The sequence below is a fragment of the Cinclus cinclus genome, chromosome 11, assembly GCF_963662255.1.
Source record: "Cinclus cinclus chromosome 11, bCinCin1.1, whole genome shotgun sequence".
NCBI classification, from domain to species: domain Eukaryota; kingdom Metazoa; phylum Chordata; class Aves; order Passeriformes; family Cinclidae; genus Cinclus; species Cinclus cinclus.
The window spans coordinates 148,159-175,768 of NC_085056.1; the positions used below are offsets into that span (position 1 = coordinate 148,159).

At 45.7% G+C, this 27,610-nt stretch overlaps 3 protein-coding genes across 5 annotated transcripts in view; 1 reads left to right on the forward strand and 2 right to left on the reverse strand.

The window, feature by feature from the left end:
* Window positions 1-9,237, reverse strand: part of TAT (tyrosine aminotransferase) — a 16,046-nt gene extending 6,809 nt beyond the window's left edge. Inside the window, exons 1-4 of the mRNA XM_062499714.1 lie at window positions 9,112-9,237; window positions 1,257-1,499; window positions 971-1,075; window positions 80-147 (exon numbers count right to left, since the gene is read on the reverse strand). Coding sequence (XP_062355698.1) covers window positions 80-147; window positions 971-1,075; window positions 1,257-1,491 — 408 coding nt within the window. The 5' untranslated portion in view covers window positions 1,492-1,499; window positions 9,112-9,237. The remainder of the gene's footprint in view (window positions 1-79; window positions 148-970; window positions 1,076-1,256; window positions 1,500-9,111) is intronic.
* MARVELD3 (MARVEL domain containing 3) lies at window positions 7,061-11,955 on the forward strand. Its single transcript, XM_062500247.1, has 6 exons — window positions 7,061-7,186; window positions 9,268-9,374; window positions 9,594-9,637; window positions 10,336-10,723; window positions 11,037-11,134; window positions 11,247-11,955. Exons 1-6 carry the CDS (start codon window positions 7,061-7,063, stop codon window positions 11,846-11,848), a joined length of 1,365 nt encoding a protein of 454 aa, XP_062356231.1. The 3' UTR covers window positions 11,849-11,955.
* A 5,612-nt stretch (window positions 11,956-17,567) lies between these two features.
* The window catches only part of PHLPP2 (PH domain and leucine rich repeat protein phosphatase 2), a 30,156-nt gene continuing 20,113 nt past the window's right edge, over window positions 17,568-27,610 (reverse strand). For all 3 annotated transcript variants that reach the window (XM_062499709.1, XM_062499708.1, XM_062499710.1), the window contains 10 exons: window positions 27,120-27,180; window positions 26,487-26,582; window positions 25,037-25,192; window positions 23,527-23,727; window positions 22,866-23,028; window positions 21,522-21,652; window positions 21,026-21,136; window positions 20,383-20,571; window positions 20,022-20,253; window positions 17,568-18,704 (listed from right to left, as the gene is read on the reverse strand). In XM_062499709.1, the coding sequence (XP_062355693.1) occupies window positions 17,568-18,704; window positions 20,022-20,253; window positions 20,383-20,571; window positions 21,026-21,136; window positions 21,522-21,652; window positions 22,866-23,028; window positions 23,527-23,727; window positions 25,037-25,192; window positions 26,487-26,582; window positions 27,120-27,180 (2,477 nt within the window). The remainder of the gene's footprint in view (window positions 18,705-20,021; window positions 20,254-20,382; window positions 20,572-21,025; window positions 21,137-21,521; window positions 21,653-22,865; window positions 23,029-23,526; window positions 23,728-25,036; window positions 25,193-26,486; window positions 26,583-27,119; window positions 27,181-27,610) is intronic.

A 27,610-nucleotide genomic window follows, 5' to 3' on the forward strand; every position in this document is an offset into this window, starting at 1 on the left:
GGCCCCCATGCCCCATGATCTGCAGGCAGCAGCACCCTGTCTGCACTGCAGTGGGAGTGCCTTAGCTGGGCACCAGTACCTGGGCCTTCAACGGTGCCTCTGGGCAGTTGTAGTATGCAGCCACAGCTTCCCGGCAGGACTGGTAGCCTGAGGAAAGAGTCAAACATGGAAGGGAGGTTTTTACAGATTCTTTCCTTCTTGTTACCAATACTGTTTCTTTCTTCTTATGAGTACAAGGCTCACAGCTGCTGCCCAGCTGGGGAAAACCTATCTGGTGGTGTCCCAGGGTAGCAGACACTGTCCTGCCTGAGGCCAAGCACCATGCAGCCCCAAGGCTGTGCCATAATGGCTAAGAGCAGGGAGAAACCTTGGGCAGGAAGGCAAACTGGCCCCAGCATGTCCCAGGGACAGAACTGACAGAAGCAGAGTGGAAGGTAGCCAGGGGCTTTTCTGAACCAGAAGAAAGCCAAGTGTGATGACATGGCTTTCACTGTTTAGTGGTGGCACTGGGGCAGCCCTCCCTGTCACCAGGTCAAAGGGCCCATGATACAGACATGATCTATGCTCTGTGCATAGTTTTGGCACTAACTGCAAACACAGCTCATGGTGTCAGTGAAGTCAGGGAGCCCAAGCGGAGTCCTGGTTAAGGCAGACCAGAAAGGAGCTTCCCTATAACCCATGGCAGGGACACACAGTCCCAAGCCCTTCTGGGTTCCTGATACCCTGTCTGCCCCAATGGCTGGGGCAGCAAACAGCTTCTGCAGGAGCTCTGGGCCTCAAATAGGCCATGCAGGAAAGAGTACACAGGTGTATCTGGGGGATACACGTATTTGTGTGCTCATGTGACTATTGGGGAGGACAGCTGTAGGGTGCTAATGGAAAGGTGCTGTGGGTTCCATATACCTGATGTGGGGTAGGAGCTGGCACATGACTTCATCCAACTCTCACAGGATGAGCTTTGTCAACTTACCAACAGATGGAGCATAACCATTGTACTGTCCTGAATCCAAAACCTCCTTCACAGCCTGTGTGACCTCATCATTTGTGGGAAGGTTTCCAAAGACCGTTGGGTCTCCTTTTCAAAAATTAAGAAAATAGTAAAGTTCTTACTCATCTGTTACAGGAACAGAGCTGTGTGGTTGTCTGACCTATCCTTTGGTGTTTGCACAAACTTTGTGCCTTTCAGAGCCCTGCAATCCGTCAGCCACACAGCTGATTCAAATACCTGGAGGCTTCAGCCACAGAACTATGCTCACCTAAGGACAAGGAGATCATGGCTTTCTTTGGGTTGGGCTCCACCTTCATGCTGTCTACAATGGCTCGAACAGGATTAAAAGTCTTCTTTGACATTTCAGAAGCCCTGACAGCCCATCTTGGCTTCCGACCCTTCACCTTCCCTGGTGATATGGTGTTCCCAGTGTTCTTGAGATGAACATCTAGCACAGGGGCATGATCTCCATGGCCATTCACTTGGATCAGATACGAGTCCATCCTGGGAGCTGTCAATGCAAATTGAATTTCCTGGGCTTAGTTAACACATGCCAAACAAGGAATCTGTCCATTTGGGGATGCAGCCCACAAGTAAAACTTCTGAAAGCTGTAGACACTACCTATTGCCTATGGACAAAGCAGCAGCAGCAAGTAGGGCTGTATTTGGTGCCAGGATGTAGTGAAACCCCATGCATAAGTGAGAGAGCAATACAATGGGAGAGATCAGGAAAGATCAAGGCACTTCTCTGTGTTAGCTGCACCATTGCCTAGCATGGACCTCTGTGCTGAGGAGGAGAAAGCCCTGCTAAAGCCAGTAGCCAAGAATTAGCAGCATGTTGTAGTCACTGCTTGACTGCAGATTCAATATTCCACTGACAGAAGGACCAGGTCACCCACTTTCTCCCCCCAGCTATCAACTTGCACACCTCAACCTGCAAACACAAGGGCTGGCCCACTATGAGTGTTCATATCCAGAATATTCTTCTAGTCTACAGACAGATATGCAGCACTAGAAATCAAATATCAGACACCAAAAAGGTAGTTCTTCAAAGTTATCAGCATGCACTGGGCAGTGGCAGGATAGGCGTTAGACACTTGCTTCTGTCAGCAGAGAACAGTCCAGCCCAGAGAGCGTAAAGCAAAAGGCAATGCTTAGGAAATGGAGCAAGACTGGTATGGCCAAGAGGGAAATCCAGGAGGCAGCACTGCCCCAAGCAAAGGGCCTGCAGTTCAACCTGAAACTGAGCAACAAGCAAGGCACAGCAGAGGAACAGCTGCCTTCAAGACCCAAAAATGGACACAAAAGTAACTTGCACATCCCAGCACGTTATACCCAGAACACGAGCTAGACCAGGCAGGAAAAGCCTAACTGCTGATGACTCAGGAATATCCACCTGCAGTTTAAGGATGGGGCATAGAAAAAGGCAGACCTCCTGAGACACAAAGTCTGTTCTTGCTGAAACTGGCACGTTACCTTGTAATCCTGCCACAAACTGTTTATGCTTTCTATTCTGTCCTATTTCTCTGCTCCACTGAAAAGCAATTCAGTGAACGGTGGCCCTTTCCTGATGGTAGTTACATAGCCCCACACTCGCAGATACAACACAGCTTCCCCTTCCTTGTTACAGAGACTGAGCCAGAAGGGATGTAGTGTTGCCTGATTCAGGCAGGATTTGGTATCTGAACAACTTTTCACTGCTTCAGTGAAGTTTGCACTTAGAGATGCCTCATGCTGCTGCAGTTACTCTACTCTACCAGCAGTGCCTTATTACGCCATTTATAGCAAACCAAGCTGATTTAACAGGGCCACAAAGAAAGACTTCAGCTTTTCTTCTGAAACCTTCTGAGTTTCCTTTCCACCACAAGAAAGTCAGCTGAAGAAATATACAGCAGAGCTGCACAAAAAACTGAGCCTAGAAATGAGCCACGTATCTCAGTTTAACAGATGGGCTGTGTCCCAAATACACAGTCTATCCTACCAGAACCCTTACACCACCCTGCAACATGGTTCTTCTGAAAAGGGGAGCTGTAGACACAGGCAGGATAAATACTTTCAATGTAGGCAGCCAGGAAAGAATTCCCCACTACCCACCTGAAAGAAGCAAGGCACCAGAGCATAGCACTTTACCTTCTACAGCACAGACAGGGAGACACCAACAAACCTGGGGGTCCAGTCCCTAGTTTTCATCCAGGACAAATTCCCTTGAGAGGAAAGTCCTGTGAATTCTTGCCCATGAAATAATCCCCAAAACTGGGCGTTGAGACTGAATCATTTAGCCATTGGCTCACAGAGAGGGCTGCTCTCCCCACCCAGAAATGACATCTCCTCCCCTTTGCAACTACAGTCACTTCAAACACCTGGAACATGGCTGTGCATTAACTCTTTCTGGGGGCAGCCTAAGGACACATCTTGGCTTCCTGCAGTGCCTGGGATGCCATCCTTAGCCACCACTTTCCTCAGTCTGCAAACACTGCTGGGGACAAATTTGCAGAGTCCAGGTTTTCCAACACTAACATCTTGTAATTCACTGAGAGTGGACTGATGGACCGTAAAGTTTGAGGAAGCCATCAGTCTGTCCTGATCCAAGAGTTTCTGGGATCTCAATGCACTAGCTGACAAACACCAGTTTGTGGCTTCATTAGAATTGGGAGGCATCTTCCTCAACAAACTAAAGGGAGGAAAACACTTCACTACTTCACTAGCCAGTGTTTATTGTTGTTTTTTTTTTTTTAATTTCCTAAATTTTGTGGGGGGGGTTTTTTTGGGTTTTTTTTGTTTTGTTGTTGTTTTTTTTTTTTTTTTTTTTTTTTTTTTTGGTTGCTGCAAGACGCAAGTAAACTGATAATTCTGGCAGCCAGTAGAAATTATGCAATTCTTCACTCTTTGATGGTACTACAAACTACAGATGATACCATTCCTTTTTTTGCTAAGTGATATGGTTTCCTGTCTCTTAATTCCTGCATGGCTAGGACAACTGACAGATAAGAGACACATCTGTGATAAGAGGCACATCTGCACTCTTGCTGCCTTCCAAGGGTTGCTCCAAGTCTTCCCTTAGTGCCATGGCAGCAAATGGCCAGAGACTGAAGAGCTGCTTAGGGACAAGAGAGACTTGTCAACCTCAGAGCAAACAGACTGCAGAGGCTAGTGGTCACTGTGAATTTTACCTGTTATACCTGCACCTGAGTTGGAGGAGAAAAGACCTTGCATTCAACCCATGCTTACTACACAACCATCAGTAAGGCTGCACCTTCCCAGATGCAATGAGTGACTCTTTCCCTCAGTGCTGTGGCTGGGCTGACACTACTGGGGAACCATGACCAGATGTTGACCCCAGCACTGCATGCAATGGGCACTCCTGAGGCCACAATGGGGGCCAAGGATTCAGGGCTGGAGGCAGGTTGGAAGGCAGTGGAATGCAGACAGCAGGTCTAGCCAGGATTCTAAGCCCCAAACTAGAGGGCAGACTTCTCAATGCAACCAGCCCCAAGGACTTTGGACAAGGAATAGCACTTTTCAAAACCCTTCCACAGAGAAACATCTTTGTATTGAAGCCTCCTGCTGAGGGCTACACAGTTTCTCTCTTCTTTTGACTGAAACCTGACATGAGTAACCTTTGGAAGTTTATGCAGGCTTTCTCCAAGCACCTACAAGTTATTTTCTCACTTGGCCCAGCTGGCCCCATCTCTTGCCATGCCACAGCCCTGGCAGGGTTAAATATGACATTGGAAGGCCTCAAGGACGATGCTGTATGTTCTGCCTAGCAACAACCTCCAAACTGACGCAACTGGAGTTCTACCCGTCATACTGCACACAGCAGTGGGGTTCAGGAGAGGCCACAGTGGAAGCCTGTTGCCAAGGGGGTGAAAATGTGGCTCTGGAGACATAGGAGGCTCAGTTACATAAGGCTGAGAACCCGGTGAGAAGCACGATGAGGACGGAAGTGTACAATGGCATCAGTGGGTTTCTCCTGATATTGCAACGCCCTTCTCTCACTGCATGACTCTAGTCCTCCTCCAGATGCTTTCACATGAGGTAAAGCAGTTCCTATCCTCCCACCCCTTGTTGTGCACAGGGCGTCCCAAAGCATGAACATACAACTCAGTACTTTGTATTCTAGAAATATGGCCAAGCCATCCTTTTGTGGTGCAGCCATACCCTTCAGGAGGCATTTCTGCCAGCAAGGTGGCTGTCTCTCTGGATTGTCAGGCCCTATGCTCCCCACTAGCATGTCACCCCACTGACTTGCCTCCACCCTCTACAGTTTAGTCCTCTGTCCCAGCAGGTCAACCCCACCGATATCTTGCGCATACCTCTTCAGCTCCCTCTTTCTTGTGTAGCTTGAGCAATTGATTTTTATTTCTTCCCATTGGAAGGAGAAATTACTGATAACTTCAGCATATTTTACTGTACTGCCTTTCTCTGGTACCAGGGCTCCCACAGTCCCATTTCTATACGCAGAGGTGAAGCCAGTGAGACCAAGCAGTTCAGCCTCCACACTGAGCTGCAGTCAAAAAGCAGGACTGAAAAACAGCTATTTGAGGGGAACACAGGGTCAAGTATTGCTGCACTGACAAACCTGTCTCTGTCAGGTTGCAGGTAGGTCTTACACAAGGACAGTTTTGCCAATTCAGGGTGCACTGCTGCAGGGACAGACACACAACTAGTACTCTGCATAAAAATCCACCAGGGTCGATAACAAATCACTTCACTTGTTACTTCCTTATATTTTGCTTTTACAGCACCAGCCAGTTCAGGTTTTGTGTGTATCCTAATCTCTGTTTGGTCTCTGCATTCCCATTTGAATCAGCTTTTAATAACCAACTATATGGTCTTTCCTTTATCCTTTTTTTTTTTTTTAATCCACTTATTGTTAAAGTCTCAGATGAGCAAACAGCAATAAAGCCTCCATGTCTGTCATGAATGTTGTGTCTGCTTATTGATTCTGACAGTATCATTTTAACACTGCAGCAGGTTTTATGAACACAAGGCACAAACCTGCCCCTGACAGGTCAGGTTACACAGGCACTCTGAAAATGCATGTACTCAGAGTTGAAGCTGTCTCACAGTGTAGGCAGGGCTGCTGTGCCAAGCCTGCATGTATCTGCATGAGCCTCTGATCAAGTGATGGCAATGCTTGTGCCTCCAGCAATCTTAATTGCTGAAATGGAGCATAACACCTGTTACCACTTTGCATAATCAGAGCAGAAAAATCAGCTCCAAAAAAGCCCAGCTATGCTCTCCAAAGCTTTGCAAAAAACATGTTTAAGAGCCAGAAAGATACCACAATCCACAAAGAGTGGCTCAGAATCAGTAATAGGGTAATTAAAAAATTTACAGTAGCTACAGTTCATCTATCTGTCTGCATTCAGGATCAATTTTTATTTGATCTCAGAAATAAAAATCTGAAGTACACTGAAATTGCACAGTCTAGCTAGAGATGCCTATTCTGGAAAAGCATTCTGTGTACTGCAAGTGGTTTAAAGGGTGCGCTTGCTACCTATGAGCTGGGCTTTGGAAAGTGGAGCACTGGCATCTAGGTATTGTCTGGTCTCTGCATTTCTTTTGGAAGGGGAACAAGGCGGCTCCCACAGTGCACAAATGGAAGGCTTTACAGCAGGGACAGTGACCCTGCCTAGGCTCCTGGTAGAACTCTCCTCTGCAAGCCCTGCAGATCTCCTCTGCAGATGAAAAACATATGCATTAATATAGCTTAATGAGCACCATCTCCTACTGTTCACCATCTCATTACTGTTACCCATCAAGAAAACCAGGGAATGTAAAAACCAAATGCTTTAATGACTATGGCATCTTGTGTGCCTCCCACAACACCAGCACTTGAAAATGCACTGCAGCAATCTGACAGCACCTGTGTTGGGCACAGCAGACTGCACTCCTCAACCACTGACCACTGTGGTGCTGGGTGGGGACAGGGTCCAGCAGGCACAGCTGGAGCTTTTGCTTGCTCAGCTGGGCACTGAGTCCATTGCCAGCAAGCTGAGAGACACAGAGTGCACTCCAAGTTTGTGGGCAGTTGGAAAGCACTAGTGAGCTACAGGCCCCACAGCCATGATGAAAGACTTGCAACTCCTGTTACAGACCCTGAATGTTCCACAAAGTGTGAGTTACCGGTTCCTGAGTATAGGCACAGTGAAAGAAAACATCTTGTCCAGACTTGTGTCTGTTTACATCCAGGTAAATATTATCCAGCTAAGTGCATATCCTGTGTTTGACTTTCGACTTCAGAGACTTGAGCTGTTGCATGACACGTCATGGCAGCTGTCCTCCAAAGACCTTGGAGCCACTGGGACAGTGACCAGCCAATGGGGATGGGATGGGATAAGATGGGATGGAAAGGGGCACCAGTGGCTTTGCAGGGTGAGATGACAATGTGAGCTTGAGGTGGGTGCCGTGGGCAGCACAAGCATTTCCTTCTCACAAGAACACAGACAGGCCAGCCTTCTCATGACTGAATTAGAGCTCCAGTGATGGAAACCTACCATCTGCTGACTAATCTACTCCTGCAACAACTGCTCATCTCCTTATAAAATGGTGGAACTGGAGTGTGTGTGAGAAACATTGAGGGTGCCTGAAATACATCCCTTTTGTTCCAAGCAAAGCTCTTTGTTTCCTGACCATGGCAACAGCAGATAGAGTGAACAAAATATTTCCCTGGTCTTGACAGAAGTTTTTCACAAGTTTGCAAGTTGTCTAGACACCTCTCTATTAACAAGCTTGCAAAGTGTTAACAGATGCTTGTTATTTCAAATGAGATGTCTGCGATCAATCTTCTTCTCCTAAGTTGTACTTCTAGAGATTTCTTTTGCTTTCTTTTGAATCCACTCCAGCTGATCCGCTCATATCTGGAAACACAGTGTGCAAGACTGAGGCCAAGCCACTGCTGAAGTGGGGGCAGAGGAATTTCTTCACACATCGTACATGTGACATTCCTGTTTATACACCCTAGAAATGTTAGTTTTTTTCGCAACAGGATGACATTGTGGACTTAAGTCCAGTTTGTCATTCACAATAACCTCCAGTTCTTTTCTACAGTACTGCTCTATCGTCATCATGCTGCACTCATTGTCCCTGTGATTATTTATTTATGCGGGACAGTCAATAAATCTGGTTGTGGCGTTCAGCAGTGATTGTGCTGCAGTTCCCAGCTGCCTCAAACTGGAGACATACAAGGCATTTCATTACTTGTTCCTACCACCTTACCCTCCAAGTTCCCAGGGAGGGCACTGAACCAGGTCAGAGCTCTTGGTCCATGGCAAGCCAAACCAGGCCCTTCCCTCCCTTAGGGCAGCAATGATATCAGAAGTAGCCAGAAACAAAGAATCCAATAATAATAATAATAAATCATTACAAAGAGAAGCCAAAACAGTGGTGAAGAATAATATTGGTATCCTCGGCTTCCTGTTGCTGTGTTCTGCTGACTGGTATTTGTTGCAGTGAGAACAGGAGCCCAGAAGATGCTGCTGATCAAGTTCAGCTGTGGTACTTTGAACAGAAGTGAAGTGACACAAAGCATGCTAAGATTTAGCATTATAGCAACAGAAATGAAATAACATGACTCACTTCTACAGTATCTTGAAGCTCGTACCTCATTTTTTAGCAGCAAACAATCTAGTAAAACACTGAACACATCTCCAACAGAGCCATACTTCCTGGCTCTGTCTCTGAACAAGTAAATCACACGCAAATCCAAAGAAAGCTTTATTTCAGTTTGCTGGATGACCAGCAGCAACACTCTGGTTAAGAAACACTTATTTCATCCCTTCTTGGGACTCATGATTATTCAACTTAGTTTTTCCTGTCCCTTTCATGTCAGTTAAAAGCTCTACTAAGCAAAATGGCACTGTGCATGACCCTAAAAGTTCACAAAGAGTTGCTAAAACTTTTAAAGCCATCCAGCAAAGAGGCCCGCTTTCTGAGTGATGCAACGTATGCAGATGAAAAGGCATGTGCAACAGCCTCACTGCTCAGCACCTGCACCATCTCCAGAGTCCTAGTCCTAAGCTCCCTATGGATTCTCCATTTTCTAACTTAGCACACAACTTCTGCCCCCTTTATCTGAACTGGGAACTGAAATAATGGTTGTTTTCCTTCTCTCTTACCTCAACTTCAGTAAATTTTAAGATGCATTTTCAGGTCTCCAGTCCTTTGTGGAATCAGGTGAAGTGTTGAGGAGAGTGTTTTCCCACAGTGCTGAGGTGCAGTTTATAGGCTTTTCACCATGTAAATTTATAGGGTTGCTGCTGTTGCTTCTGTAGAGACAGAAGGGTGAAATAGTCTTAGTGTTGCCACCAGTCTTGCAGATGGAAGAAATGTATTTCTGCATCTTAGAGAAAAATTTGGACCTCTCAGGGCACATATTCAGGTACTGTGTCTGAGACCTTACAGTGTAACTGTTTTCCCAAAATGTATTTTCCTAAATATAATGAAAGTATTTATTTGCATTTTTTTTTGCTGTAAAATCAAAGAGCTTTTACAGACAATGTTTGGCCAAAGTCTTGAATAAAAGCATTTGCTCTGAATGTGGGGTTTTCTGTACTTCCACATTGTCCTGCTGCTTACTTTTCTCCCTTTCCTGAACCAGCTCTGTCCTTACCAGCCCTGAGAAATGCTGGCACTTGTGCATGGGTGAGATCCTGGACACTCGCCTTCACTTCAGCCACCACCAATAACCACAGGAGTAATTTGTCACCTCCTCTACTGGCACCTTACCTCCTCTACCATCAAATGATCTGCCAGCATGGGAGGACAGACTAGCAGCAAAAGTAAAGTAAAAAGGTCCAATCATATAGTCTGAAGTGGCCTCCACCAAAAAGATACAAAAGAGGTCTATTCAGTTCTGTATGGCTAAATATAAGGTAACGTATCTAAAGAAAATTACCTGAATGTGGTCTGCCAAGGGCTGAACTGGAACCTGACAGTTGCACTGCAGGACAGATCCCAGGGTGTTAGTGACTGCACCTGGAGAGACAGGCCCTGTGCTGGGGCAGTTGGAGAAGCAACAAAATGCTGTGCATTGCCAGGACAAGACAGAGATGGTTGTTTTTCTGTGATGCAAACTGCTGGTGCACTTGAGTGTTGCATGGAGATGCAGTCACTGCATCACAGAATGGGTTTAGGGGAGTTAGGGCAGGCCCAGAGAGGCTGGGAGTGGGGGCGCTTAAGGGAACAGAGACGCACGGGCGAAGTTAACAGAGGCACAAGGTTGCAGAAAAGCTGAATAAAGAACACTCACCAAAACTCACAGCACAGGAAAAAGTAGAATTTGTACAATTGTGAAAATTCAATTAGTTAAATTTAGTCAGTTTTCAACGGATACTAACAAGCATGTTCTGTGGCAGGTGGGAAACCTCGAGACGTTTTCGCCACAAGGGATTGCGGCGACAGTGTCCGTGGAAGCGAAAGGCAGCGGGCACACACGCCAACAGCTGGTGAACTGTGCGCAGGTGCCGGAAGACCGTGCACCTGCGCCGAGGAGCTGAGCACCTTCAGACGGGGCAGAGCCGGAGCGGGCCGCAGCTTCCACTACTTTAGAGAAGCGCCAGCGGGGCTGAGGCGAGCGGACGAGACAGAGTTCACCGCACCCGCAGTAGCCCGGGGCGGCCCGGCCCGGCCCCCCGTCCCCAGCGCCGGCGGAGCGACGCCGCGCAGGGCCATGGCGGAGCGGGGCTGCCCCCGTGCCGCGCGTGGGGGACGCGCCGGGGTGGGCGGGCGGTGAGGACAGCGGGCGGGCCGTGAGGACAGCGGGTGGTGAGGGCATCGGGCGGTGAGGGCATCGGGCGGTGAGGGCAGCGGGCGGTGAGGGCAGCGGGCGGGCCGTGAGGGCAGCGGGCGATGAGGGCATCGGGCGGTGAGGGCAGCGGGCGGGCGGTGAGGGCAGTGGGCTGTGAGGACAGCGGGCGGGCCGTGAGGGCAGCGGGCGGGTGCTGAGCGGGGCGGGCGCCAGAGACCCGGCTAAGCAGACCGGACTGGCGGCGGCGAGGCGCCTGGACGAATCACTGCCATCCCTGCCATCATCTCTCCTTAGCGCCGTAGCCGGACCAGAAGCAGAGGGGCCGCGGGGAAACCGCGCCGTATCGTGGTCGCTGGAGCGCCGGCGCTGCCCGTACCTGCGCACGGGCCGGGGTGAGCGCGGCCGGCGGGAGCCGCTCCCTCCGTCCTGCGGAGCGCAGCGTCTGACCTGGCTCCCTCCCGGCCCTCCTCTGTGGCCGCAGACTCACCGCGGCTTCCCCTCCAGCCTGCTGCCAGATGGTGGAGGTCCTGCTCGCTGCCCTGATCCTGGTCTGCAGCTCCGTGTCTTGCGGCTCGGCGGGAGGATACACCGGCCTCCCCGCCCTGGGGGGCATCTACTACTACCAGTACGGCGGGGCCTACAGCGGCTTCAGCGGAGCGGATGGGGAAAGAGCCCAGCAGCTTGACCAACGTTTCTACCTACTGAAGCTGCCCATTGCAAGGGCAGCGATGGCCGTGGCAGGGTGTCTCCTGATTTTCCCTTGTGTTCTTATTTTGGTTGGTGTTCTGCAGGTCCCGTGGCACTTCCCAGCATGGCTGCTAATTGAATGCACCCTGTATATAGTGATTGCAGTTGGCACAGTGCCTGCTCTGTACTATTTCCTCCATTTCCTGCTGAGCGTTTATAATTCATCAGTGTGCAAAGAGAGAGAGCAGCTTTATCAAAGCAAAGGGTATCAGGGCTTCTGGTGTAGCCTGCATGGAGCAGAGATTGCTGCTGGCCTCTTGGGCTGTCTGGCTGCCATGGCATACCTGCTCAGTGCAGGCCTGGCTGTCAGAGATTACAGGACAGTTCATGAACAGAAACAGAAGCCACTGCGATTATAAGAACTTTCAAATGATTCTTCCACTACACTCCTTACTGAGATGATGCAGTATGCTTTCCTTTCTTCTGAACAGTGCAGCCTTAATGCTACAGAACACTCACCAAGCTGGCATAGCTCTAAATATAGTAGAGTGAGGCTATTCCTAACTTGAATTTGCATTACTGAATTATTAGTGACTCAAAGCTGATGCAATGGGTTGTCTCTGCTTCACAGGCAGCCCTTCCGTCCCACCCTCAGGTGTCCCCTTATCCAGTGATGCCTTGCTAAAAGCGCTGCCACTACATGCTTCTGCCAATGAACAGCTTTTTGTAGCTGAAACTGTCTTTACAAAAGGCGTGTGACTTTGCTTAGAAAAGAGTTCCTAAAAACAAGTGATAGAGACCCACGGTTGTGACAGCTGAATACTGCTTCCTTGTAGGTCTCTTAGAATTAACAGACCAGTGTAACCATGACATTTATAAGGTCATGAAATAATCCTGAAAAAACCTCGCACACTCAGTCTAATTTGTGATACAATGCCTTCTCAAACTCCTGGAGAGGGAGTATTTTTGTATGAAATGATACTTTCATAAAATTTGTATGCAAGAGTTTTGCTTTAAAAGATGCCCTGAATTGGGATAATCAGACAAAAGCTTCATGAGATCAAATGGATGACTGAATATAGAAATATATTGTTTTCAAAGTACATTTTCAATGTACAAGTGGTACAAATGCTTTTCTTACTTTTAAAATTTTTTTTAGAAAAACGTTTATAGGAAATTTAACTGGGAAAAGTAGCACTAGAACCACCAACTCCTGCCTCAAAATGAAATTCCACTTGAGAGCAATGTCCACTATGTGTATTGTTCATATGGGGATGGAACCATCACAGTCTCACAGATGAGTTGTGTCCATATTAAAAAAACTAAATATACCAGAAAAATGCTTTGCCTTGGACGTAGCTCTTCTTTCACTGGCACCAGTGACCAAATCCTCATAACTACCAAAACCATGGAACACTATTAGAACTAGAGCCACTAAAGTAAAACAGATGCCAAATATGGACATACTAGGTGCTTTTGGGGTTTGATTTCTTCTGCCTTTTAGTATCGAGTGTCTCAGCACAGGTATTTATGTGGACAGTCCATTGTGGTCCTGTTTCTGTTAACATTTCTGTATTTCCTCTTGCTGCAGCTACTTCTAGAACTGTACAGTGCTATTAACAGCAAATACACAGGGCAGGATTCCTCTAGCAGGAAACAGAAAGCTGCCTTAATAATATTTAAGCCTAATTCTACTCTTACAATGGTTTGAAGAAGTTTTTGTAGGGAAGGCTGATGAGTGAAGTAGCACATAGAGCTCAGTGAATAACCTGCAGCACAGCTGCTGCTAGACACAGCTACCTTTGACTGGGATACTGCAGATGTTTCTTCCAGCACAGTAACAGAATCAGAATAACCTGTTAGATGAAAGTAAAAATCTTTATTGCTAAGTCAGCTGAAAATTCAATGCAAAAATACTCTTCCTTCCTGGACTTCTCTATACATCTGAGTAAAGAATCAATGGACTAGTGTTTTCCAACAATCTTAGGTTATTTGCCTTTCTAAAGCAATACATAGGCCACAGTGCTGAGGGTGCACTCACTGGACAACCTACTCCCCATACACAATAAAAACAGAGATCGTTATTGGTGCATGCTAGAGTAGGATGCAGAAAATACTCTTTTAAAAACAAAAAAAACCCATGAAAGGTGATTATTTAGTGAACGGTACAATGCAATATTTAACATGCGCAAGGTCATATGAGTCATTAAAAAAGGTAACATTTTAAAATGTGAAAAAAGAGGAAAAATACAGTTAAGTCTTCAGAGAGCAATAGAACAGCAGACAACACAAGACCAAAGAGGTGATCTGCCTGAAGAAAGGCCCTTGGCATGTGACACAAAAGCCACCAGCATCTGTCTGGAAGGAGTGCAGAAACCCCACAGGTCCAAAGCCTTAGTGTGGCTGAAGGTCCTGTGTACCATGGGAAGGATTTCAGACTTCACAGCAGCTTGTCCCGAGAGAGGGAAATACTTCCTCCTTCTTGGAACAGGATCTTATCCCCCCATCTGGCTCAAGATTCCAGTCTGGTATGAACAGTCTGTCATGCTGCCTCCACTGGGCCTGTTCCTTGTTCTGGGGGCAACTTGGAGGCTATCTCTTACCTTTACCACCTGGGCTCCAGACACCCACCACTCAATATAACCTTTATGGGTTCCTTTTACAGATGCCTTTCTGGACAGGACAGGACAGGACAGGATAGAGCAATGCCTTCAGAGTACCTTTCTCAGCAAGCATGCTTATCAGCAGAGCCAGAATTACTGAAGAGATGGACCAATGAACTCCTCAGCCTCACTTGGCTGTGGCTGCATGCAGTGTGGCATAGCATGCATTGCTCAGCAGGGACAAAATAGCCTGAGGACCTTAAGGTGAGAACCTCTCTCTAACAGCAAGTCTGTGAATGAGTAGGATATTCTCAGTGATGTGGGTATGTGATAATCACACGGTATCTCTGCAAACTCCAAAAACAAAAATCAGGGAAGGGACTGAAGAAAAGGAAGATAACTGGGAAGACACTTTCTATACCCTGCTATGAGTCCTTCAGTAGACTTCCCTTTCATAACTTCCACCTACACCAGTGCTCCTTGGGAGCTTGAAATATAAGGTAGTGTTAATAAATAAGGGAAACACAAGGGAGGTAGGAAAACAAAAGGTAGTGGAGGAAGAACTCTGTTCTATGAGTTGTCATCACTAGACAGATGAAGATAACCCAGCCATACCACTGCCTGACCAATGTCAGAAAAAAACACATTTCTGTGGTTGACAGTGACCTTGAAGCATGTCTCTGCAGTTGGAATCCCATGTTAGAAAATCTAAGATATTTGCATGAAAAAATTATGCCAGTGTCTTTACTGACGCCCAAAACTGGCCTAGGAAAAAGAACATTTTGTGATGAACAGGCACTGTTTTTAATGCATGAAAAAGATTTTGGATGACTGGAGAAATAGCATCACAATGCCATGGCTGAAATGGAAAAGGAAAAGCTTAACCCTCAGAAGAAGCACATGGAAAATACACAGAAGCTGCTTGAGGACATCAGTGCTTGTCTTAGTCACATACAGGAAGACTTTTTGGAACAGGTAAAGTTAACTCAGCCTTTGCTGCCCAGAGTTCGTAATACCAGCTTCAGAGAAATCTGTGGATTCTGCCAGGAATGTAAGAAAGATAACAAGCTATGTCTTCCATGACAGTATAGAAGCTGACTGTATTTAAACTCCCTTTCTGCTTTAAAACCAGAAACAGCACTGGAGAAAAAGTGTAAGTAGGAATTCCTTCTGTTCCATTCTGCCACTACCTTTAAGAGGTGCAGCTCAGAAATCTGCATGCTCCATTGCAGAGCTGTGTTTTCCTTAGTCCTTCATGACTGAGCTAGGTAGAGCCATTCATTATTAACTCCTTGCGGCAATTCTGCATGCAATACTACTGGTTCAGACTGGCAGGGACACGCTGGACTTTCCATATCAGTGCAAGAAACAGAGACCTGATTTGCATTAATACATGCCACTCAAGACTGCAGAGTTTGTCAGAGTCTTATTCAGAAATAAGGGTTTCTGCATCAGTCCCATACTGAATGGAGCCTTTTCTGCAGCCTATTTCAGATATCAGAAAGTGTGAGGCTAGCAACAGATATTTGGTAAAATTATCACCAGTGACAGAAGCAAAAGTTGCAGTCGAATACATAGGGATGAACCTTTCCTGCATACTTACATGATGATAACATGAAAGAGTTTTGGGCTTTAGCATTTGAATATTTTCTGCTGTTGTTCCTCTGCCTAAAGGATTCAAATGCTGTTGTTTCTATCATTCTAAGAATTAGCTTCAACCTCCAGTTCCAAATGAAATAGGTGTTTAAACAACCAAAACTGGTGAGAGTTTAAACTTTGGAAAAAGTTGGGTTATTTCATGATTACACTGCAACTAGCACAAAGTATTTCCTAAAATGTTGCTCCTCATGCATGATAAAAATACCATTTTTTCCTAGTGAAAAGAAATTCAAGGTACTCTGAAATCTCAGTAAAACTCCATTAGATTTTGTCAAAAGATCTATATTGACAGAATTCCATAAATAGTCTGCACAGTGCTTCCTTCTGAGCAAGGCCCAAGGTTTGATACAAAAATAGACAACTCAAACCTCTCAGATCTCTTCAGAAGAAACTTTTAGGTTTTCTTCATAAATATAATTAATGAAGAAAAGTCACTAGCCCACATTGCAGTCAGGATTATTGCACCACTGACATAACAGGAACAGCTGCTATCCAGCTCTGTCAGAAAGGAAGACAGATCTGCATGCTACAGAGGCAGTGGTTTCCACAACCCTTATACAAGATGATGACATAGGCAGCCAAGTTACACCCTGCACCAAAAATCCTAATGGAAACACAAGGCATCTGAGTGCAGACTGGCCAATTCATCATTACTGGGATTGTTTTAAACATCTTTTTTAGTGCTGATAAAAATGTTAGTAAGATGAAAAGTTTAATTTTTGCTTTTGTGCTGAAGGCTAGGCAGGGACAAGTACACTTTTACCTTGTTTGTGGCCAAACTGGGAACATACCATGCAATGCTTGTTGCTGTGTATTTGGAATATGACTCCTGTTTCCAGAGGCAAGCAAAGGCACTGTAGCTGACAATGCAGAGGTTTATGTTGATGGAAAAGAGCACTGAATGCTTCTGCCAGTCTTAGAGCAGCACTCCACTGTTTATAGCTTGGCTCTTCTGACTGAGCACTGAGACAAACACAAGGTACTGGCTTTATCTCGTGTCTTCTGGATACAGGAAGCCTCTACTGAAGCATCCAGGATGAAGGTGGCCAGGTTGTTGCTGAGGTGTGTCTGTACTCTACACCTAGAAGCACTAGATCTACACATTGCCTTAATTGACCAGTCCTGAGCTGATCTTTCCTATGCTCCATAAAAAATGCATTGGTTGGCACCTGCTTATCACTCAGCTATGTATTGTCTTGTCCTATACAGAATGATCCCACCGTAACCTTCACTCTCCCCTACACCAGTGCTCATCAGAACACTGGTACCCTGAGTCCTCCACTGCCCTAAGAACATCCATTGGGAAAAGTCCACAGCATACCTGCTGTGGAGTGCTTTCTCCCCTAACCCTAAATAATAAAGTGCTGGGCTGAAGAGGAAAAGAACAGCTTAAGTGCAATAAATAAAAGTGCTTGCAATTAATGTAGGAAACCATTCTTAGGTCAGTTTCATTGCAACTGGCTGTATTCTTTCAAGGAATAATAAAGTCAGGTGCTGGGGGGGAGGGTGGGACACTGCATCAGAAATATTCACAGGACTCTAAACACTGAGCATTTCTCCCTCAGCAGCCTCCTCACTCCACACTCACATATCAGCCCCTTTCCTTCAGAGCTGGCAGAACCTCAGGGTTCAAGGACTTACCAGAGAGTTCCTAACAGACCTCAGTTGCTGATCTGTGTGCTCACAGAACAACTGAGACCCTACAGTGGTTGAATGGACAGCCCAGACGTTGGCCTTCCTGATTCTTCCTCAACTCCATTAAGGAAGCAGAAGGTGTCTGTACTCCTGGCAGATCCCAGCTCCCTCAGAGGGCAAGACAGCTCTTATGAAACAAGAGCTTCCTGGGACAGACAATGTGGGAGTGGTACTCATAGGGTTACAAAGCTGTGTCAAACTCCTCTGGCATGGGTACTGCATGTTCCTTCAGCTCCTGATCTGCTCTGTCCTCCTGGTGCTGCTTCATTTGTTCCTTCACTTCCTCTTCTAGATCAGGTGGCACCACAAATTGATCTTCTGGCTCCATCTGGGATGGAGCGGCAAAATAGCCTGTCTTCTTCTTGGGTGCCTCTGTAGCTACTTCGATGAGGTTGAGGCTCTCCTCCAAGGGCACTATGGAGCCATTGGAAAGCTTCTTTCCATAAAGACAACATGTGGAAAGAGATTTTTGGAGTTCACACTTCTCCCTGACCCCTCTTTGCACAGTGTTGCTATTTACACTGTTCTGCCTCCGAATGATGAGTATAAGCCTAGAGTCATCCTCTGGTGCTGGAGCAGAAGAGCTGTACTCTGCAGCAGGATGCTCTAATTCCAGACCTTTTCCTTTACAGCAGTGAATGTCCACCTCTACCTCCACTTTACTGCCATTTGTCATCACACCTTCCACAGGCTGCTCATCATCACTATCTAGACCATTGTCAGACTGGTTGCTAGAGAAGGTGGCACTGGAAGGTTGGCGCTGAAAGATGCTTGAGGGGAGCACAGGATGTAGGCTGCAACGTCGTTCTTGTCGTGGTAGCAAACTGCCATCAAGGCCAACAGCACTGTGTTCATCTGAGGCAGTAGAGCCCACCTCACTGCTAACCTCAGAAGCAGACAGCTCACTGTTGAACTCTGAAGCAATTCCACTGCTACATGAAGGTGTTGCTGGTTTGGTGGTGGTAGAACTAAATCCCCCAGGGCCTGTCAGAGTGAGGCCGTGCATCTCACATGTGCAGTTGTCCTCACTGATGTTAAGACATACCACCATTGCACCAACATTGTCTTGGCAACCATAGCTTTGGGCTAAAGTGCAGAGTTTCTTTGCAGCAGCTAGTGGGTCGTGTAGGTGCCGCACAGCTGAGACAGCCTCTGCATAAGAAAGGTGTTCCCAGAGAGCTTTGTTCCCTAGAAGTAGCAACTCGTCTTGTACAGTCAGTGGAATGGAATTGACATGTGGTTTGGGCAGGATCCAAGGATGCAGGTACGTGCAGCCCAGCATCCGAGTACAGCAAGTCACACCATTGACTTTGTTGTCCTGCAGAAAAGAGAAACAAGGCTATTAGATCGTTCAGAAAGCAAACTTTCCCCTGCTCATATGCTAGTTTGGAGTCTCAATAAATGCCAGTTACACAGCTGCAGCACTGGAGAAAGGGACCTAGGTGCAGGTACTACAGTGCAGACATTCACTATACCTGATGACCAGTTACAATAACTGCCACCACCCATGCTGGCAATAACATACTTTTATGTCCCCACAAGACTTTTTGTTGCACTCTGAAGAACTGTAGCAGACTATTCTGAAATGTGCAGCTAGACGACTTGCAGTACACGGATCAGAGTCTCACTGATTAGCCTTATGTGAAATTTATTTTTTTAGTACAAGTGAAATAGTGACTTTTGACTTTCTCAGTGCAAGAGAGATTACTCAGACATTAAACTATTTCTGTGTATTATCTAAGCTATTTCCTTCTTTATTAACGTAAACTGCATTCTGAAGTGTGGACATTACATCCTGGGGAATAAAAAGAACAAGTAGGTATCTCAAACTGTTTCTGTATCCTGGATGTATTACCCCCTTCTGCTAGATGGTCCCCTGGCCAGCCTGGCAGTGGTCTTCCATAAAGAGAAGTGCCCACAACCCTCAGTCCCTTTTCCAAGTCAGTGTTTTGAATTTAATTTCAGCGTTCTTAATTTCTGTATCCTCTGGGTGTCAGCACTGCTGCTGCTACCAAGTATTAAAACCCAGAAGATGAGACACACAGGGAAGTCTTTTATACAATAATTTCACTTTTTCAGAATCCATTAATGAGCCAGTTTTAAAACTATTTAATGTGATATATTAATACCATAGTTATTTTCAATCAGAGTGCTATGCCTCAGTGTTACAATGCCTTGAAGAGCTGTACCATAGTGATGCATTCTGCTTATGAAAAATATTTCTATCTAGCAACTTAATACTTTTTAAAAGATCCACTGAGCATAAAACTAAAGTGATTGGCACTAATTTCTCAAGATCTTTACAAATGTATTTTCCCCACTCTTTGGAACCTCCCTGTTATTTCCAAGTGTTCAGAAAGTAAACCTTTACAGAGTTGCCTAGAAATCATTTTATTAGTTTTGCATACTACATGTGTCATCCTGTACCCATAGTTCTTAGGCCATAGCATTTTAGGAACGTGCAATTTTGAACAGTGAACCAGCAAAAGAAGCAGAACAGGAAGCACTAGACAAGTCATTCAGAACCCTCATGTCACCTTCTCCCCTGTAATGTTATGCAGACAGTCGAGCTCATGTATTTGTACCAAGCTTTTACATGAGCGTGGAAGCTGAAGTGGAAAGAGTCCAAACAAACCTCTGTTATAATGGCTTTTTGCTCCTTGACTCTACTGGCTTCTTCTGAACATTGTTCAAGGCTGAAGACTTTGGAGAGAGGCAATGCTTTTCCACTTCGGCACAGAACAGCTTGGCACGTCCCCACATTGGCCACCGTCAGAGAAAAGTTGCTGGCTGGATCAGCCACCTCATTACGAATGTAGCAAAGGACAGCAGAGGAACCCAGCTTCTGCCCAGCCATGCCCAGCTTCCTGTTGGAGGAGAAGGTGTAGGAGGCTCCAGACTGTACTGACAGGCATTCTGGAGGGCTTCCTCACCCCACCTAACATATTGATATACCTATGCAAGTTTCACCAGCACCAGCTTGCTCACTGTCCTACCTGTGGGAGACCAAGAAGGTGTTGGACATGAACATGGTGTCAGACTGCTGTACCTCCTCCAGGAGCACATCGGCCATGGTGCACTGCAGCAAGCGTGGCAATTCTTCGTTCTTGTCACCATCAAACATGCCATACACGGCCTCCACCCCCTCTGCAAAGCTCCCCAGTGCTAGGGATGACACACACAGCCTGTCAGGAAAGCATATAAACACAGTTAATATGTCTCAAAAAATTATCTTGTTCTCAAAACCACAGTCATCAGGCATCTTGCTGTGAGTGCCATTCTCACAGGCAGCAAAGCCACTGTCCCTACATTCACTAGCTTGGGAGATGTACAGCTGCATTTTATTACTGGAACTCCCAAACCCTCCTTGACCATGTGCAGGAGAGGGCAACAGGAACAGCTGGCAAGAAAGAAAGCATCTTTGCTGGAGAGGGAAGGAGAGTCTGAGTGTACCAGGATAAGTGTGAAAATTGAGGCAAAAGGTTAATATGGAGACATGAGTTACCAAGCCTTAATAAGAGATCCAGAAGGACAATGGGATGGATGAGCTCTTGGGCAAAACAGGTTTGCTTGGATGCTCAGCAGTGCACTCTACTCAGAATCCTGAGAAGACAGCGTTCAGCAGATCACAATACTCACTTATTTCTTTGGCCTGCCATCTCAGCTACTCCGTGACTCCAGAAGGCAGAAGTGAGTGCTGAGTCTGCTGTGAGGGAGGGCTTAGCATCAATCTTCAGTGTAGTAATGTGACTACAGAGAGAACAGAAGTTATGCTTTTCTAAAACCTGCTGAACAGGCCTTAGGACCTTGTCCAGTCTAGAGTTTTAGATAGCAGTCTGTGGAAAGAACTGCATCAAGAAGAGGAGTTTAAGGTCTAGGTCTTTACAAGATGTCTGGCTGCTTATGCCAGAGACACCTGGAAAAGCTCATACCACCTGAAAAATTCCTTCCTCTGATATTTCAGACCCAGACTTTTCCCTTCCCAAAGACAGTAAGTCTCAGCTGCCTCAGGCAGAGAACATTATACCACTATGCAGTGACAAAGTGCTTTTACTTTACTACCCCATTTCCTCTCCTGGCAAAGGTTACCCTTCCCTGTGCAGATCACTACTGAGTTGACATGTTAATGGCTCACCTGAAGATATCCAGTGTCTTGTGTTCTAACACCAGGTTTGCGTTTCCACTCAGATCCAGCTCTTGCAAGGCACCTGGCAGTGCCTCAGGGATTAGGATTTCAGTTAACTCATTGCAGCTCAAGTCCACAAACTGCAGTAGCAACAAACAGCATGACAAAGAAAACACTCTTCTGTTATGTCATGTCATCAGTTACTCCAGTGCTCCTTACAAACATCATACAACCCTGCTGCTTACTGTATCTCACACACATGATAACAATGGATCTGACTTGTCAGAAGAAGAATGATTTATAAGCAACCTGCAATAGCCACGACTCCAATACTGAAAGACTAGGTCACACCAAAGATAAAAGAAAGCCTCTATATGCAAGCCTGCCTAGCTATGTAACACTGCCCACTGTCTCAAATATAAGAAACCAGAAATGTCAGAGACAGGAGGTAAAGGTAAATGAGATCTTATTTGATCAACTCAGAAAGGTGAGATATCTAGAATGCATATTCTGTGGCATCTTCTTGGGTTGATCAGTTATAGAACCACAGAACTGTCTGTGTTGGAAGGGACCTTAGAGCTCATTTTGTTCAACACATCTGCCATGGGCAGGGACACCTTCCACTACAAGAGGCTGCTCCAAGACCCGTCCAACCTGGCCTTGAAACTTCCAGGGATGGGGCAGCCACAGCTTTTCTGGGCAGCCTATGCCAGGGCCTCCCCACCCTCACAGGAAAGAGGTTCTTCTTAATATCCAACCTACACCTACCCTGTTTGACTTTAAAGCCATTCCCCCTTATGCTGTCACTCCATGCCTTTGTCCAAAGTCCCTCTCAAGCTTTCTTTAAGTCACTTTAGGTAATGGAAGGCTGCAATAAGGTCACTCCAGACCTTTTTCTTCTCCAAACTGAACAACCCCAAACCACTCAGCCCATTGCCACAGCAGAGGTGCTCCAGCCCTCTGATCATCTTCATGGACTCCTCTAGACCCACTCCAGCAGATCTAAGTCCTTCTTGTGCCAAGGACCCAATATTTAGCCCCCCAGGTAGGATCTCATCAGAGCAGGGCAGGGGGCAGAATCCCCTCCTTACCCGCTGCCTATGCCACTGAGGATGAGCCCAGGATGTGGGAGGTTTCTTGGTGCCAGCACATATGGCCAGGGCATGTCCAGCATCTCATCCAACAGCATCCCCAAGCTCTTCTCAGCAGGGCTGCTCTTGACTGTTCATCCCCCAGCCTGGATTGATACCTGACACTTGGCCTTGCTCGGATCTCCTGTTCTCTCCTAGTAGTCACTCCTCATTCTATAACCCAAACTTTCCCCAGGTATCTAGATCTTCTCCATACAAATACCTGAATACGGGGCAAATGCAGGATTTCTGGAAAAATGCTGATTTCATTAGAGTGTGCAATAAGTGTATGAAGTAGCTTGCAGTTTGCAACTGTTGTAGGAATTGTTTTCAGTTTGTTGCCACTCAGATTCAGTTCTTCCAAGTGCTCCAGCTTACTAAGTTTGCTGAAAGGGAAACAAAAAAATACTGTATCTTACATATATGAACTTACCACTTTCTGAAGCTGCAGATGAAGTATCCATAGACACCGCCCTTTATGAGCTACTGTTCTGATTTACTGACAGGAGACCAAAAGTCCTAAGAGATGCTCAAGTAAGATGCAGGGTCCCCAAGCCTGGCTTGGATTTGTACAAGACAGACCCTTCACCATCAGTACTGAAGTTGCAAAGAAGTACCACCACATCCCCACATATATGCAACACAGCTAGTCACATCCCTTGGTCCCTCTGGATGGGATCTCAACTAGGACAGGAAAACCCACAGCCAACTTGGTACCCTGGGCCAATCCCCCTTAGCATGCTTCTCCTCACTTTGTGCGTAGAATTGCCAGATCAAGCCAGAGGGAGCACATCTCACTCTGCCTTTGACTCATGTACAATCATGGGGGGGTGTCAGCTTCATCCTAGTGAGCACTGTCTTGCCCAACAGCCTTACTGACTTACCTTGCAGGGAAAGTCAGCAGGTTGTTGTTCGCCAGATGCAAGATCCGTAGGTTTGGGTGTCCCACCAAGACAGGGATGCACTGATCTGTGAGGTTGTTATTAGTCAAGTATAGCAGCTGCAGCATGCTCAAACTCTCCTCCCCCGCACATGCGGAGGGCAAGGACTCCAGGCTGTTTGCAGATGCATTCAGGTACCTGAGGCTAACCACAGCAAGTGCAAAAATCAGACTTCACATCATCCAAACCACTCTACTAACACCACGAAAAGGAGCTGTACAAATGCCCGTGTGGACAGCAGTATCAAACAGCACTCTAACATCCCCACACATTAAGATTTGTGACTCTACTAATGACTTACCAGCTATATGCACTGTGGCACTGTGGACGCATGCAGCATTTTACAGTAAACAGTCAGTACCAAAAAGCCCATGGGTAATACTAGTGGAAGCAGACAACATAAAACTGTACTTAAAGACTTCTTTAAAGACTTCTTTAAGGACTTCTTTAAAGAAGGGTTAACTCATATGTGAATAGACAGTTATGAGGAACCGACCATTTATAAAGGGTCTCTCCTATTGCTCTCCAATGACCTGGATCTGACTGGCTTCTTTTCTTTGCACTTGAACTTTATGACTACTTTTAAAGACAAAGCTCTTCAGGCAGCCTCTGTTTTCCAGTAATTACACAGTAACATGGATGTGGGAGAGGTAAGGGGAGTTGTGCACCACTTAATTAGTGGTTTCTCTCAGTCTCGTCTGCCTTCACTCAGAGCCAGGATTAACAAAAACATGATAGAAACATATTTTCTCATGTTTGGGCTTGGTTGCTTATCATTTCTAATCAGAAAGTAGAGTGTTCAACAGTACTTCTAGCTACCTGCTAGAAGCGAGGAAAAATGGTGAAAGATGCAGCTGCTACAAGGTCTTTTAAAGCCAAATAGTCCAATAGAGAATTAACACCTATATTATTTATACTTTTGACCCAATAACTAGATTCCCATGACCCTTAGTGTGACACTGACTGACCAACCAGAAACTACTACCGGAAATTCATGAAGAAGGAAGAAAAGATGAACACTGAGACAATGCCCAAAATCCTCCATGTTGTCCCCATACCTATTTCTATACTATAAAAACCTCAAATTCAAAACCTCTCACCCTGTGAAAGCACACACTTCTAATTCACTACACACCCATGATTTTAACTTCATCACTCATATTTTGAAGCCGTCTCCAAGGCCTCAGGTCAAAAGCAGTGTTCTGCAGGGGGTCAGTTCCTGAAAGCACAAAGTTCAAAAACCCTAGGTATCTGGGATCCAACACATGGACTGATTCCTTCAAATCAGCTTCATGGCTTCCCCTATGACACCTGAATAACCTCCTCATAAAGGACACACCTTGTTATCTCTTATGCAAATGACACTTTGCAAGGACAGTCACACAGGTGCCACTTTCAGCCCTTACATTCCAAAGGATAATGCAGACAAAAGATGTTTGTTACTGACACTCACTTCAGAGCTTTGACAAAGAGCATCTCTGGGAGTTTAGTCAACACATTGTGCTGAAGGTCCAGCACCTCCAGTGGAATGTGTTCTAGAAGAGGTGGAAGGCTCTGCAGACGATTGTGCCCCACCATCAACTTCCGAAGACTCAAGCTTCTGAGGATCCTAGAAAGACACAGGGTTTTCTATTTAACTTGGTTCATTCATTTTGACATCCCAAGATTGGAAAAGGTAGTATTTAATCCACTTAATTTGACTTTACAGCAGGGAAAAAATTAAAATACACTGATCCATAAAATATAAACAATGAAAAAGCAGAACAACACACAGGGTAAGATGACTCAGTCTCTCTGAATGCTTGGAAGCATATCTACATTTCCCTCTACACTACTGCTGATTGGTATCTTGTGATGTAAGTTGGTGTGCATATGCCTAGCATTCTCTCAGGCAAAGAAAGATGTCACAAAGGAAGGCTTTAAGTGCCTGTTGTCACTTGCAGGTAGAAAGAAGTGCTTCAAAAGTGCCAAAATAAATTCAGACCTTTAACTAGTGGCTTAGCACTCCTCTATTATTCCTGAGGCAGTAATTATTCTTTGCATAATATACTTAAAATTTGGTCTCTTTAATCCATTGGATTGGCTAAAATTCTTTTCTGAGTTCTCATTATCACATCCTTATGTCCTTTTCTTACTTTTGATTTATATAGTTTTTCTGTGCCAATCACTAGAATGTCACTGCTGATCACTTCCTACACCACTTGCTTCAACTTCTCCAACCCATGTTCTGCATTTCTTCCTTGTTAACAATTCTTCCTTGTTAACCTTCTCCATTCACTTTTAGTACAACTTACCCTAGACACTGTGTCATTCATCTAATCACACCCCCAACCAAACACCCTTGTTAGGTTAAAAATATGTTTATGCTTTGCTTCTTCCTAGGATAAATAACTGAAAAACTGTACTAGTTCTTGGCTCTCATTCACTGCATTTTTGCAGAAACTGAAAGGGAAATAAGGAGAAAGGAGGTGGTTGATGGTGTACTGTGAAAGCTACGTTTGAGATCAGCTGAACTGTCCCTTTGTGGTGACTCCCTGTCAAAGGTAACAGATGAAATTTTTGTATGACGATGCAAAAAATATTAGTATTTCACCTATGACCTGTATGCACACACAGTATGATAACACATAAATCACAGCAGCATGGTATACATCAGGTGCAAATAGCTGCAGTAGCAGCCAAAAGCACAGGATGGCATTATCTAGCCCCTACTGTTCAAAAGGCTGACCTAGAAACTGGTTCTTTCCAACATTTGAATGCAGAGCATTTTTGATGCTGAATAAAGTAAGTGGATTATATCTCAACACAACAAGGAATTAAGCAACTGGAATATCACTGCTTCTCTCTTCCTGGACAGCCCATTGTAAAAGAAAGCTCAGCCCTGTTTACAAAGGTTTTCTGACCTTGATGGAAGCTCCAAGAGTAGGTTGTAGCTCAGATCCAAAACTTCCAGTTTCTTTGCTTCACAGGCCCAGTCTGGGACACACTGTAGTTGATTGCTGAGAAAAGCAAGTGGGACAAGCTAGAAACCAGCACTCCACATGGAAAAGACTCTGAATGCTGCATGATTTTAGTGACAGCCAAACCAAAAGCAACAGGCAAAAAAATGAACAGCATCTGAGTTAGTCATGTGGAAGTTATCTTGTGGCTAATGCAAACTGAACTCGTTCATGACTTGGCAGGGCACCCTATCCTGCAGGTCTTACAATGCTGCTCCAAGGGCAGGCATAGGCAATGAAACCAAGAGCAGAGATCACTGGCAGCTACCCTAAATATTTGATCCACAGATCTCCCCCCCAGTTAGTTCAGTAAGCTGCCACAAATTCAGTGGTTGCTGCTTGGCTTTTTTTTTCTGATCACAGCCTACAGCTGAAAGACAGCAAAGTCACCTGAAAGGGTCATACTGGTTCAGAAGGGCTTCTGGTCTGGGACACTTTCATTATTCTTTAGTGCTGGGCTTTGAAGGGCTATTGTGTTTAATTGCTCTCAAGGTGTCCAGATATTTGCTTTAAATTCTGTTGTGTATTATCACTTACTGAGAGAGTTCTAGACATGTCAGTAGGCCAGGAACTGGATAAATATTGACAGCTGTCAGACCTGATGAAGTAAAGCAAGTAAGTATGATTGCAGAGCTTCAGAGAGAAAACAGCACAGAGAAGCAGCTATCAAATGAGACTCAGTCTTTCTTTATGGAACACAAGGTCCCCACTGATACTTCTCACCATAGAATTCACACTTCATACATATGCCACATGGCACTACAGTGTCTCATTATCCCATTTCTCCATCTGTCATGTGGAGCACCAGAACAAGAGAGAACTGTACTTTTCTTTGTGGGCTCCCAAACAGATCTCAATGGAAGATTATTTCCTTGGACATAACACCACAACCTCCACACTGTACACAGCTTGTTTACACATATGCATATGTGATCCCTAGGAGCTAACCTCAGGGGACACATCACATACTGTTTCACCACAATAACACCAGCATAAGTATTTTTTAAATGCGTGAGAGAGGGCAAAAG